This window comes from Artemia franciscana, chromosome 8 (genome assembly GCF_032884065.1).
Source record: "Artemia franciscana chromosome 8, ASM3288406v1, whole genome shotgun sequence".
Classification (NCBI taxonomy): Eukaryota; Metazoa; Arthropoda; class Branchiopoda; order Anostraca; family Artemiidae; genus Artemia; species Artemia franciscana.
Genome location: NC_088870.1, coordinates 6,548,422 through 6,562,801, shown reverse-complemented (window position 1 = coordinate 6,562,801; position 14,380 = coordinate 6,548,422). Strand labels below are relative to the sequence as shown.

At 36.1% G+C, this 14,380-nt stretch overlaps 1 protein-coding gene across 1 annotated transcript in view; it reads right to left on the bottom strand.

The window, feature by feature from the left end:
* The window catches only part of LOC136029910 (adhesion G protein-coupled receptor L3-like), a 127,196-nt gene extending 113,970 nt beyond the window's left edge, over window positions 1-13,226 (bottom strand). Inside the window, exons 1-2 of the mRNA XM_065708421.1 lie at window positions 13,078-13,226; window positions 457-1,608 (exon numbers count right to left, since the gene is read on the bottom strand). Coding sequence (XP_065564493.1) covers window positions 457-1,608; window positions 13,078-13,117 — 1,192 coding nt within the window. The 5' untranslated portion in view covers window positions 13,118-13,226. The remainder of the gene's footprint in view (window positions 1-456; window positions 1,609-13,077) is intronic.
* Window positions 13,227-14,380: the final 1,154 nt, after the last annotated feature.

Below are 14,380 nucleotides of genomic sequence, written 5' to 3'. Positions count from 1 at the left end.
TTAGTCTGCCTATATTTTGGATAATAGGCAGAATGTTCCAAAATCCTTTGTTTTCTTTATACATTTTATTCGTCACACTATCCCTTTGTCTGCTCAATTTTACATGTAAGGGGAATTTTTCTGGAGGTAAGTATCTGCAAGAGTGAGTTTTCCGGCGGAAATCATCCACGATGGAAGTTTTTTGGGGGGGAGTGTTCACGAGCGAAATTGTTCGTGGAAGCAATTTTACGGAGAGAATTGTCCACGAGGAGGAGTTTTCTGGGGGGAGGGAGAAATCAGCCTAGAAACATTTTGACAAAAGAAAGCTTTCAAAGGACGCCTCCCTCTCTCTTCAACTTGCAAAAACACAGGCCTAAAGAGACTGAAATATAGCCTTTAATTTATATTTCAATATATATGCGACATGTGTATAGCTCCAAAAGAAATAAAAAGTAAATTATGCTTTGAAAGTCTAACCTGTTGAAACTTCCACTTCGGTAGTGCTGATAACTTTAGAAGTTGTAGTTGCAGAGTTTGTGCTTTTTGTAGTATTCAGAACCTCAGTTGTTGTTACCTCTACTGGGGTAGAAGTTTCTGTAACGTTCGTTGGGCTCGTTGTATCCGAACTGTAATTGGTACTAATTTCAGAGGTAATACTACTTTTCAACGTTGTGCTGGACAAAGTACTTGAAGGCAGAGATACCGTTGATTCTACTGGTGAAGTACTGGATATTCCAGTAGCACTGCTCATACTCATATCCAGAGTAGACTCAGTTATAGTGCTCGGTGTGTCCGTAATACTAATTTCAGAGGCAGTACTACTTTTCAACGTTGTGCTGGACAAAGTACTTGAAGGGAGAGATACCGTTGATTCTACTGGTGAAGTACTGGATATTCCAGTAGCACTGCTCATGCTCATATCTACAGTAGACTCAGTTATAGCGCTCGGTTTGTCCGTACTACTAATTTCAGAGGCAGTACTACTTTTCAAAGTTGTGCTGGACAAAGTACTTGAAGGCAGAGATGCCGTTGATTCTAGTGGTGAAGTACTGGATATTCCAGTAGCAGTGCTCATACTCATATCTAGAGTAGACTCAGTTATAGTGCTCGGTGTGTCCGTACTACTAATTTCAGAGGCAGTACTACTTTTCAACGTTGTGCTGGACAAAGTACTTGAAGACACAGATACCGTTGATTCTAGAGGTGTAGTAATGGATATTCCAGTAGTACTGATCATATCCAGAGTAGACTCAGTTACAGCGCTTGGTGTTTCCGTACTACTACTTTCGGAGATAATACTACTTTTTATCTCTGTGCTGGTCAAAGTGCTTGAAGGCACAGATACCGTTGATTCTAGTGGTGAAGTACTGGATATCCCAGTGGTACTGTTCATATCTAAAGTAGACTCAGTTACATCTTTAGTGCTTGGTGTATCCGTACTACTAATTTCAGTGGCAATACTACTTTCCAACTCTGTGCTAAACATAGTACTTGAAGGTACTGATACCGTTGATTCTAGCGATGCAGTGACGTTTAATGCTGTAGCACTGCTCAAGTGCAGAGTAGACTCAGTTACGTCATAAGTGCTCGATTCGTCAGTACTACCAGTTTCAGAGGCGTAGAGGCAACCTAAAATTGTAAAACATCAAATTCTTAATTGAAAAATAAATAACGAATTTAAACACCGTATTTGCAGAGACACAAATCAAAGTCGCGACTAGAGGATTTTGTCACTTTCTATGAAAACTTTAGGAGATTTTCTTTTTTCGTGAGCCAAAATTTTAGTTTTTTTTTCTGGACTCGCTTAAAACTACAACAAATAGCAGCTGGCAGTAGAAGATGATCAGACCCAGGAAACATGATCAAATTTAAAAAACTTCCATTCAAATCAATAGAACGAACAAATAAATTGTCAATAATCGTTGCAGATTGAGTTGGGATTCTCGCTGGAATATTCACGAGTGGATATAAATCATTTGCTATCGTAAAATTTAAGAAATCACCATTTTGACTAGATAGATCCGATAAATTAAAATGTTTGGCCCTTCTGTATGGAATTCACTTCCAATGAATGTTAGGGTTGCTGAACACCTCCCATAGTTTAAAAATAGATTAAAAGAGTGTTTCTTGGGGAATTATTTTTTTTTGGGGGGGGGACTTTATGAGTGGGATAAAGAGCTGAGGGGAGGAGTGGGTTGAAGGGGTGGGGTGAATGGAGTTTTATTTGGATGGTGGTAGTTACCCTTGGGTGTTTGGGAGAATGTAGTCTCTTTTTTCATTATTTTTGTTATTCTAATTAGTCTAAGATATTTCGAGAAATATTTATTTGTTTTTTTTTATTTTTATTAATTTAGAATACCTTAAGAATGATTCACCAAATTATCTCAATAGTTTTTGCTACAGATTAAATGAACTAATGGTTAACCCAACTAATGAAACAGTTTTGCTTTTTGCTGATGACACAACATCAATTACCACAGCTAAGACAGCTTGAGAAGTCAATAAGGGAATCAGTTGATAAAATTGTAACCTGGCTGAGGGTAAATAAACTAAGGATAAATATAAGCTATTCTAATTATTTACTCACGATCGCCGGATTTTTACCCATGGAGGAAGGACTTAAATACGTCTAATGGAGTTATAAAACGGACTGTTTCTTTTAAATACCTTGGGTTTGTAATTGATGAAACTTCATCTTTTAAGAGCATGTAACTTCAACTAGTAAAATTCTGGCAAGACATCTAGGTATAATGAAGAAACTCAAATATTTTGTTTTCCTAAATCTGTCCTCCGCCATCTTCATTTTTCTCCTATACACCCGTATATACTTTACTGTTCAAGTATTTGGCTCTCCACTTTTCCATCTATCCTTAAACCAATAAGAGTTCTATAAAATCACGCAGTTAGGCTTTTAGCAGGGATTCCTCCTCGTCAATCTGTTCGGGAATTATATCCAACCTCGAAAATTTTGCCAGCTGTGAGCCTATGTGAATTTTATGTATTGTGGTTTATTTTCGGATTACCTAAGAATATTCAACCACGTTGTTTTAGTAATTTATTATGCATTAGGTCTGCTTTTCATTTACACGATACAAGGGGTAGTGTTGATTTAAGTGTACCTAGAGGCAGTGCTGTCACTTACCTGAAGTACTTTTACTTGAAGTACTACTTAAGTAAAATTTTCCATTACTTGTACTTGTACTTATGTAAAAACTCTAGGGTGTACTTATTACTTGATACTTAAGTAAGATTACAAAATACTTATTACTTAAGATACTTTTAATGTACTTGTTTTTCAAATACTTTACCTTTGACACGGAAATTTCGTGTGTGTGCGCTTTGGCAATGAACAAGAAACCTTACCTTTAGATTTAGAGCAAACTCAGATACAGCTTTTGTGTGTGTGTGTGCTTTGGCAAAGTACAAGAAAACATCACCCTTTAGATTTAGAGTAAACTCAGATATAGCTCCATGCCCTATTTTTGGATATGAAATAAGGTATTTGTTTTTTACGAAAAAGAAATTATAGTAGGATTAGCACTTGGTTTAAGTTTTGTTTGAAAATATATAACAAAGAAAACAGAAATTATTTCACAGTTCACTGGTCGACAGTGAGCTAAAATCCCTTGTTTTGTGCTAAATGTTGCATACTGTACTCCATTTGGGCTTATATTTCTGACATTAATGTTCAAGTTTTGTCATCTCGTCAACTGAACCAGATTTCTACCATTTCATCATCTTCAGGACCATATTATTGGTAAAACTGTAAACAAGTCTAGGCAATTCTAGCTGGATCCAATGCAGTGGTATTTTGTCAAACTCGTTCCAGCAGATTCAGGTATTCAGACGAATCTGACTTCAGATTTGTCACTCCATTCATAAGTTATAGGCCCTACTAAATTAAAGGAAAACTCAAGTTTCTTAAGACTTGACACCCTCTCCCCCTCACCCTATTTGAGATAGGGTTTGTGATACCAGAACTTGATGTGAGCCCTGATCTTAGGCAGATTTGGTCTAGTTTTCATTCGGATCCGTTACTCCATTTGCAAGTTATACTAAATTAAACAGAAAACTTAAATTGTTCAGGAATTAAAACCCACTCCCCCTTGTTAATTTGAGCTAGGGTTTGATCTAAATTTGATCTCAAAACTTGATATGTGTCATGGTCTTAGGGCTCTTTGGTTCAATTTTCATTCAAATCAATCACTCCAGCTGCAAGTTACTCTGAATTAAGCGAAAAACTGTTTTTAGCAGTTAAAGTCCTCTCCCCCTGTTTTATTTTAGCTAGGGTCTTCATCTTTCAACTTGATGTGTCTCATGATCCTTGGCACCAAATCTGGCCATCAAAATTTTCATCCAAATCCAACCAGCGGTTCTCCCCCTATACGTGATTAAACAGACGGACGGACCCACAGACGGACGGATTTTGCAACATCTTAGGTAGCCATGTTGGCTCATTGGATCCAAAAAAATGAACACAATAGCATATCATCATCCAGGCATCATCACCTATTTGGATAGTGGAAAATATCCACCCATATAGGTTTTTGAGATCTGTCTGTCTGTCCGCCCGTCTTTGCAATCGAGTATAGCGGGAGAACCGCCAGTCAGATTTGTATTAAAATTGAACTATTTGGATTAAAACTGAGCTTAATTAGGGCGTTGGGGCTTTAAGTGTTAAAAAAAATCGAGTTTTTCATTTAGTTCACTATAACTTGCAAATGGAGAGATGAATTTCGATGAAAATTGAATAAAGATGCCTAAGAGTACGACACGCATTAAGTTCTGGAATGGAGACCCAAGCCTAATTAGGGCAAGGGGGAGGGGGCTTCAAGTGCTTAAAAAGTTAAGTTTTTTGTTTGACTCAGTTTAACTTGCGAATGAAGTAATGGATCTCAATGAAAGTCAAGCCAAAGATGCCAAAACCATAAGACACATAATGTTTGAAGATGAAGACCCTAGATTAATTAGGGGGAGGGGGCTTTAAGTGCTAAAAAAGTTGTGTTTTTCATTTAATTCAGTGTAACTTGCGAGAGATTGATGGATCTCAGTGAAGATTGAACCGAAGATGCCTAAGACCGTGACAGGCATCAAGTTTTGAGATGAAAACCCTAGCTCATATAGAAGGAGGGGGAGTGGGTTTTAAGTGCTGAAAAAAGTCAAGCTTTTAGTTTAATATAGAATAACTTTCGAATGGAGCGACGGATCCAAATGAAAGCTAGACCAAAGATGACTAGGATCAGGGCTCATATCGAGCTCTGATATCACAAGCCCTATCTAAAATAGGGCGAGGGGGGGGGGGTTCAAGTATTAAGAAAGTCGATTTTTCCTTCAGTTTAGTAGGGCCTATAACTACTTCCACCCATGGCTTGCCCAAAACCTGGAAATAACCCTTTTCCAAAATAAGTTATACTGAAGCCAATCTTCAACATAATATTCCATCCCCAGAGAAAAATTACTTTGTATGGCACTTGGTATTTACCAAGTGACATACAGTGACCGCAAATTCTGTCGGTCTGTCGGTCCCGGTCTCGCTAGTTTAGGCACTTCCAGATAAGCTAGGACGATGAAATTTGGCAGGCATATCAGGGACCAGACCAGATTAAATTTGAAGTAGTTGTTTCCCCGATTCGACCATTTGGGGAGGGGGCGTAGGAGGACGGTTAATTTGGAAAAATTAGATCGGATCTTAATTGAATTTGATATTTAGAAGGATATCATGTCTCAGAGCTCTTATTTTAAATTCCGACCGGATCAGGTGACATTGGAGGAGGAAACCTAAAATCTTGGAAAATGCTTAGAGTTGAGGGATCGGGATGAAACTTAGTGGGAAAAATAAGCACAACTCCTAGATACGTGATTAACATAAACAGAACGAATTCACTCTCCTGTGAGGAGTTGGGGTGAGGGTTAATTCTGAAGAATTAGAAAAAATAAGGTATATCTAGTAGGACCTCGTAACTCAGATCTCATGTTTTAAATCCCCACCAGATCCAGTGTCATTGGGGGGATTGGGGGGGGGGGGTCGGAAATCTTGGAAAACGCTTAGAGTGGAGTGGTCAGGATGAAACTTGGTGGGAAGAATAAGCACAAGTCGTAGATACGTGTGTTGACATAACCGAAATGGATTCGCTCTCTTTGGGGGAGTTGGAGGGGGTGTTAATTCGGAAAAATTACAAAAATTGAGGTATTTTTAACTTAAGAGCGGGTGACCGTTCGTGAGGTATTTTTGAATTTGATATTAAGAAGGAACTCATGTCTCAGATCTCTTATTTTAAACCCCGACCAGTTCTGGTGACATTGGGGGATAGTCGGAGGGGGAAACCGGAAATATTGTAAAACGCTTAGAGTGGAGAGATCGGGATGAACCTTGGTGTGTAGAATAAGTAAATGTCGTAGATACGTGATTGACGAAACCGGGCTGGATCCAATCTCTTTGGGATAGTTAGGGGAGTCCATTGCTTTGGCGAGTTCAGAACTTCTGGACGTGCTAGGACAATGAAAATTGGTAGGCGTGTCAGGGATCTGCACAAATTGACTTGATAAAGTTGATTTCCCCGATTCAACCATCTAGGGGGGCTAAAGGGAGAGGAAAAATTAGAAAAATGAGGTATTTTTAATTTGCGAGTGGGTAATCGGATCTTAATGAATTTTATATTTAAAAGGACCTTGTGTCTCAGAGCTCCTATTTTAAATGCCGACCGGCATTAAGCCTCTGATTTTTCTTTTAAGTTAATCTATTGATTCTTATAATTTTTGCTAGAGCTCATGCCATATGAGCTCTTGGCTCTTTCGACCTCATCACAAGTGCCATATGAGCTCTTGGCTCTTGTTTTATTCCTTTTTTCTCAGAAGATTTTCGACTTAGTCTCATGGTTTTTGCCACTTCATGGTGTAAAAACTGCTGCTAGAAATAGATAGGATGCAACTTCTGCCGTATTGTCTTCTAGTATATTTAAGTGTGTGCTGGCATTGTGCCTGCGTCCCCTTAAAAGTTCTGTTTCTTACGGTAATATTGGTTTGTCTTCTGTTGCATATGTAGATGACGTTCGTCTTGTTGCCCGGACTCGCCGTGGATTGCTTTCCAATTTTACTATCTTAACCAATGAACTATCTAAGATTGGATTGTCAGTTAATGCGTCTAAATGCGAGTTTATTTGTTTTAATAGCCCTTATGCGGTCGCTCCATCCGTTGCTGGGACTGCAATTCTGCCATGTTCTTCTTTAGTTAGTTGGTTTGGTCTGTGTTTCGGTCCAACACTTTCCACTACCTTTTCATCCCTAGTGAATCAAGCCGTGAAAAACCTAGGCGTCGTTTACGGAAAAATATCCCCAAACAAAAGCCGTTACAACCGCAACGGTTTGTGCATGATTTACAACCCTTATTGCGCCCCTGTGCTTTTGTTTTTATCAGGCATGGCTCATCTGTTTCGTAAGAAAAATCGCCATACTCTACATGTAGCTTATTTCAGATATTGCAAATTCCTCCTTCGGCCTCCTAGATGGCACCAAGACAGAAAAATAATTGCTCGATTTGGTTTAATAGATATGGCTTCTTGGATTCGGTCTTCCAGTGATGATTTATGTAAAAAGACTATCTACTCTATTCACGTTTACGACCATCTGCAGCCTTTTTTCCATATTGATACTGGTTAATTAGTCCATGTTGTCTTTTGTTAATTTGAATTTTTTTTCTTGCTGTTTATCGTTTTTGTTTTTGTTTATTTATAATACTCCGTACTTTGTGTTTTTTTATACTTTTACGGATAATAAAGTTCATTCATTTATTCTGCATTTTGACCAGCCGTATGGAATGCGTCTGAATCAGCGGGCTTGCTGCAGGCCCGTGATTTTATAATATACGTTTGTAGGGAGTTTTACCGACCATCTGAATTGACTACACAGCATACGGCTTGCTTAAGTGAAAACCAGCCAAAGGATATAGATGCCATACATTTTCATAGCGTGTCTGAAATTTAACTTGAAAACTTGAGGCAGTTTTCTTGTAAAGGTGCCGAGGGCGAGACATGTCATCAAAGTTTGAATCAAGACTTCATTTTCATACTCTTCTTTTCTTTCAGCACACTGACAGCCAGCGACCTTTAGCTAGCTGCCAAAAGTGTGGATTTTTGCTGCTCCTTTTTATTGAGCTTTGATTTCTCTTATTAAAAAAGTCTGCAACTGACTCACTTGGCTCCTTACTTTTAAATCTGAGTTTTTTTTGCTTCTAAGGTTTTTATTCATTGAATCAGAGAATGAACTACTTTATTACCTTTTATCTGTTTTAAAGCCAATCCAAAGTTTATTTTTCTATTTTCAATATTTTTTCCACCATTCTGACATGTTTCAGAATAACCCTGCATTTTTTCAAACGTGCCAGATTTGACTGAACACTAATCGCCAGAAGTTCAACTCTATGTGCACTGTATTAACCCTGTCATGTGATCTGTCTGATCCAATCAGAAGTTTTTTGACTGCACTTAATTGTTTTGATAGTCTTTTTCTTTCAAGCCGTTGTGTTGAAAATTGGTTGAGATTATTTTTTGGGCTTCGTTGGGTGTCTACCAGCCAAACAAGGGAAAAAATATTTTCAACATTTTTGTTATCATTCCCACATGTTTCAGAATAACCTTGTATTCTTTCAAACGAGCCAGATTTGACTGAACACTAATCACCAGAAGTTCAACTCTATGTGAACTGCGTTGATCCTGTCATGTGATCTGTCTGATCCAATCAGGAGTTTTTTGACTGCACTTAATTGTTTTGAAATTCTTTTGCTTTCGAGCCGTTGTGTTGAAAATTGGTTCAGATTATTTTTTGGACTTCGTTGGGTGTGTACGAGCCAAAGAATGGAAAAAAATACTTTCAATATGTTTTCCATCATTCCCACATGTTTCAGAATAACCCTGTATTTTTTCAAACGTGTCAGATTTGATTGAATACTAATGGCCAGAAGTTCAACTCTACGTGCTCTGTGTTAATTCTGTCATGTGATATGTCTGATACAATCAAGAGTTTTTTGACTGCACTTAATTGTTTTGATAGTCTTTTCCATTCAAGCCGATGTGTTGAAAATTGGTTAAGATTATTTTCTTGGACTTCATTGGGTGTGTACCAGCCGAATAAGGGAAACGGTTAAAAACGATAAAACGGAAATTCTGGTTCTTGATTAAGATTTCCAAGACAGGAATGACAGGGGACATTTTATAGGCAAGGGAAGGGGCTAAGATGCCTTCAGAATGGCTTTAAAAAAAGGTAGTATGGGCTTGATATCAGATATATATATATATATATATATATATATATATATATATATATATATATATATATATATATATATATATATATATATATATATATATATATATAGAATAAATACTTTAAGTAGTACTTGAAGTAATACTTAAGTAAAATTTTGGCAAGTACTTGATATCTGATACTTAAGTAAGAATTTGGGAATTACTTATTACTTGATATTTAAGTAAAAAAACAATGAGTACTTAATACTTAAGTAAAAATTTGGAGTACTTGTTGCAGCACTGCCTAGAGGTATTTGTTCCCGTTCATGTTTTTCTTTTTTATATAGAGGTATACGGAAATGGAATAGTTTGACGAGTAATATAAGAAGTATTGGAGACCCTGTTATATTTAGAAAAACCATTCAGGAACTGGTTTTTGTAGATAGTGCGTTTTGATTGATTCATTTATTTTATTTATTGTGGGGGTTATGATGATATATAGTTCCCAGAGGAAAAGTAAAGTAACGATGTATTTTTTTTCTTTTCATATTTATAGTTGAGTGTGCTGGTAATAGTGGTGTCGGTGGCCTAGTGTTCTTTTATTTTATGTATTTTGTTTTCTCTATCTCCCCCTCAGAAAAGCTTTGCTTTTTAGGGGAAGTAGTAACAATTTTCCCTTTATTATCTGTTTAAAGAATAAATCCTTCTCTCTCTAACGAATATTTGTGCATTTAATCTCTACACGTTAGCAAAATTTGAATGTTTCCCATGCGTAGTGATTTATATCTGTAATAGTTTATATATTTGTTTATTATGTTAATAAAAGTCAAGTTAAAAGTCAAAATTTGTTCAATTTTTTTTGTACATCCTAAGGTAATACACGGGCCACTTGAAGGGGAAGGGGGTAATTTTCGGGAAAGCAACCATAATATTTGTAACAAGCATGAAATATGGAATCTAAAGGTATCGTTTATATTTATTAGCATGTTTCCTTCAGAAGTGAACACAAAATACTTACCCAGAATTACCCAGAAAATACTTACAGATTACTATTTTAAGGAAGATGTTACCCCTCCCTCTACTCGTTCCAAATTGGTACTACTGAACCCTCCCCTCCAATAAATTCAAACCAAAAATCATCCAACTTTTGTATATAGCCGAAGTTAAGATCTGTTTAGATCGAAGTTTCTGATCTGTTAGATCATAGATTCAGAAATCTTAGCTAAAAAAGAAAAAAAAAATAACAAATACAAGCTTGGAAATATTCAGCATAACCGACCAGGTTAGCCAAACTTTAAAAATATTCATAGAAAACCAACAGGCGTGCTGTTTTGTTGATGAAATTGTCAAACCATGTCAGCTAACAATTTTGTATTTATCTCACGGAAACGCAGTTGTTAGTAAATTCAATTAGTAAAAGTTGATAGTAAAGTTGTTAGTTGTTAGCTACCAACGCAGTTAGGGCGTCGGAAACACAGCAAATATTACCTAGCTAAAGTTAAAACGAGAAATATATAGATTTCATAAGGTCTAATTCATTATTAATTAACTGAATCGCAAGAAACAGCAATCAATAAGTACTTTTCAATCTAACGCAATAGTAAATTACTTACGCACATCCTGATTGTAGCAAAAACAGTAAATACGTTAAAAAAATAGTTATTGGTATTCACGTAATCGTAAAAAATAGTTATTGATTTCACGTAATCAAATAGTTCGTGGTAACGAACTGTAGTAAGGAGCGACCGGGCTCAATAGTAACCGAAACTGTAAAAAATGGAATTTTGATACCAATAGTTACATCAAAAGAATCGAATTTTAATGCTGATTTTAAATATATCAAGCCAGTTTCATCAAGATCAGTTATACCCAGCAAAAGTCACGAGCCTGAGAAAATTTGCCTAATTTTAAAAAATAGGAGGAAACACCCCCTAAAATTCGTATAATCTTAACGAAAATCACACCATCAGATTCAGCGTATCAGATCAGATTCAGCATATAACCTTATTGTAGAAGTTTCAAGCTCCTATCTACAAAAATGTGGAATTTCGCCAGAAATTCCATTTTTTGCCAGAAGACAGATCACGGAGGCGTGTTTATTTGTTTTTTTCCCAGGGGTGATCGTATCGACTGAGTGGTCCTAGAATGTCGCGAGATGGCTCATTCTAACGAAAATTTAAAGTTCTAGTGCCCTTTTTAAGTGACCAAAAAAATTGGAGGGCACTTAGGCCCCCTCCCACGCTCACTTTTCCCAAAAGTCACCGGATCAAAATTCTGAGATAGCCATTTTATTCACCATAGTCGAAAAAATCTAATAACCATGTCTTTAGGGACGAATTACTCCCCCACAACCCCCGTGGGAGGGGCTGCAACTTACAAACTTTGACCTGTGTTTACATAGTGTGTGAAGAGCTGTCTGAGTTGCGGAAGGAATGTTTTGGACGAGTGTTTGGGAGTGAATGCTGGTTAAAGGAGCGAACGGCTGAGAGGAATGGATACGCTATTAAACAGTTGTGTAAGTTTCTTCTTTTAGGGAATAAGTAGGGTAAAAGCTTATTTATGGGTGTTTCTGAACTCATGAAGTGTTTGCAAGTTTGTTTGCTTGTTTAAGTTGTTTGTAATTAGGTGTTTGTTTAAAGTTGTATGTGTTTTGCTATGGCCTGCAGGCTTTTTTGCAAATAAATCTTATCTTAAACCTTATCTCATATAGTAATGGTTACTGGGAAGTGTACAGACGTTTTTAGGGGGATTTTTTTGTTTAAGGGGGAGATTGGGGGGGGTTACGGGGGAGAATATCTCCATGGAGAAACTTGTCATGGGGGAAGATAATTTAAATGAAGGGGGCACAGGGTTTTCTAGAATTATTTGAAAAAAAACAATGAAAAAAATAAATATGAAAAGTTTTTGAGCAGTATTAAAACTTAAAACGAACAAAAATTATTACGCATATGAGAGGTTTACCTCCTCGTTATACCTCACTCTTTACGCTAAAGTATTTTTAGTAATTTCAACTATTTATTCTACGACCTTTGTGATTCAGAGGTCATTCTGAAGGAATCGGGACAAAATTTAAGCTTTAGGGTAAAGAGCGGGGTATCGACGAGGATTGAACCCCCTCATACACGCAATAAAAACATACGAATATAGAAGTTCGTTACGTAAACTAATTCGTAAGTTACGTATATTTTTTACCAATGAAAACGTTTGTAAAAAATTAAAAGTTCTAGTTGTTTTCTTAAGTAATCAAAAAATTGGAGGACAACTAGGCCTCCTCCCTCGCTCCTTTTTCTCAAAATCTTCCGATTAATTGCAATTAATTAATATGCAAATTTCGTTTTAATTATTTATGTGCGGAGAGCCAAGATCAAAACATGCATTAATTCAAAAACGTCCAGAAATTAAATAAAAAAACAAAGTTTTTTTAAAATGAAAGTAAGGAGCAACATTAAAACTTAAAACGAAAAGAAATTACTCCGTACATGAAAGGGGCTTTTCCTCCTCAACGGCCCGCTCTTTACGCTAAAGTTTCTTACTGTTTTAAAAATAGATTTAAGAGAAAGAGTCAAACTTTAGCGTAAAGAGCGGGCCGTTGAGGAGGAAAAGCCCCTTTCATATACGGAGTAATTTTTGTTCGTTTTAAGTTTCAATGTTGCTCCTTACTTTCATTTAAAAAAAACTTTGTTTTTTTTATTTATCAATAACTGAACTGTACGTGCAGTTCTGTCAAATGTAGCATTTGAAACTGAAGTTAATCAGGAATCAACTTTGACTTGACAGGACTATATTTTAATTTTCCTAATTTATCGTGATTTCCAAGACCTTCTAGAAATAATAGCGAAAAAACAAGAAAAGAAATTACCAACTAGACAGAAGGAAAACCAAAAATATTTAAACTTCATTATGCTATGAACACTGAGATTATTGACTGCTATTTCTTTTAACTATGTGATAAGGTTTGACACTTCCTCTGTAAACTTTATCTATGATTACACTCAGTCAAGAAATATTCTATTTACTAGCCTATAAAAGACTTGTTAGATAAGGACGACAAAAGGAGTCCAAACAATCATTTGATTACGTAGAAACTCCAGCCTTTGTTAACTTATTAATATACTAATATCATAAAGGCCTGAGAGATTTAGACCTCAGAACCACCCACTTAGGGAGAAGCTTAGGCCAGCTAGGGGTCTCGAACCTTATGATGAGAGGCCCCTCCAATGAAGAGGATTTTCAGCTTGGATGTAGGCCTAATTTTTTTCTTTTTCATTTTTTTTATTTCCTCTAATTGGTTATGTGCGTTCCCCTGCTGGGAAAGTAAACTTTATAGTGCATTTTTGAGTCGTACTCTTGTATAATATTTTTCTCCATTTGACAAATTATTTTTCTGAGAACCAGCGAACGAAAGTCTAGAATTCTTAAAATGTCGATATCGAACGACAAATTTTGAATGTCTGGGTTTTTTTTCTTAAATATTTGATTTGATGGCTCTTGTGTTTCGATTGAGTAGTGCTATGAAAGATAGACAAGAACTTTCCTACATAAAAATATGCTTCGTTCCCTGAGAAATGATTTCCGAAGTTGTCAAGACACATCAAATTTTTTAATGTCCTAGAATTTTTTCCTAAACTTTTAGACTTTTTTTTTTATAGACTTTTTTTCCAGCACGGTTAGATCTTGAAACTCGAAAAGCTGGATCTGACATTGGTTTTCCAAAGATAATATTCCTTTCTCTTACTTTTTTCTATTTTGATTTGTGATTTTACGAATTCCCCACATTTTTTCTAAGCGAAACTTCGAACATTCGAAGCTGAATTTTTTAGAAATACAATAACTTTTAATACTGGTATAATTTCATATTATCTCCTAGAAATCTGAACAAAATCTTTTTAAAATCATTGGAAGACAATACAGGACATTTCTGGATTCGTAACAGACGTTCTGATTTTTTTTTTTCTTTATTTTTTCCAAACTTTTGATTTTGATGTTTGTCATATTTTAGTCTATTGCCATAAAAAGTAAGCAAGAAGACACGCACTCTTCTATATTCAAAAATGCGGTACATTAAGGAATAAAAGTTGAAACAACGAAACATTTCACGGATTTTCATTAACAACAGAAAATAATACTCGGTCTCGATACAAATTCGATACAAATAATACTCA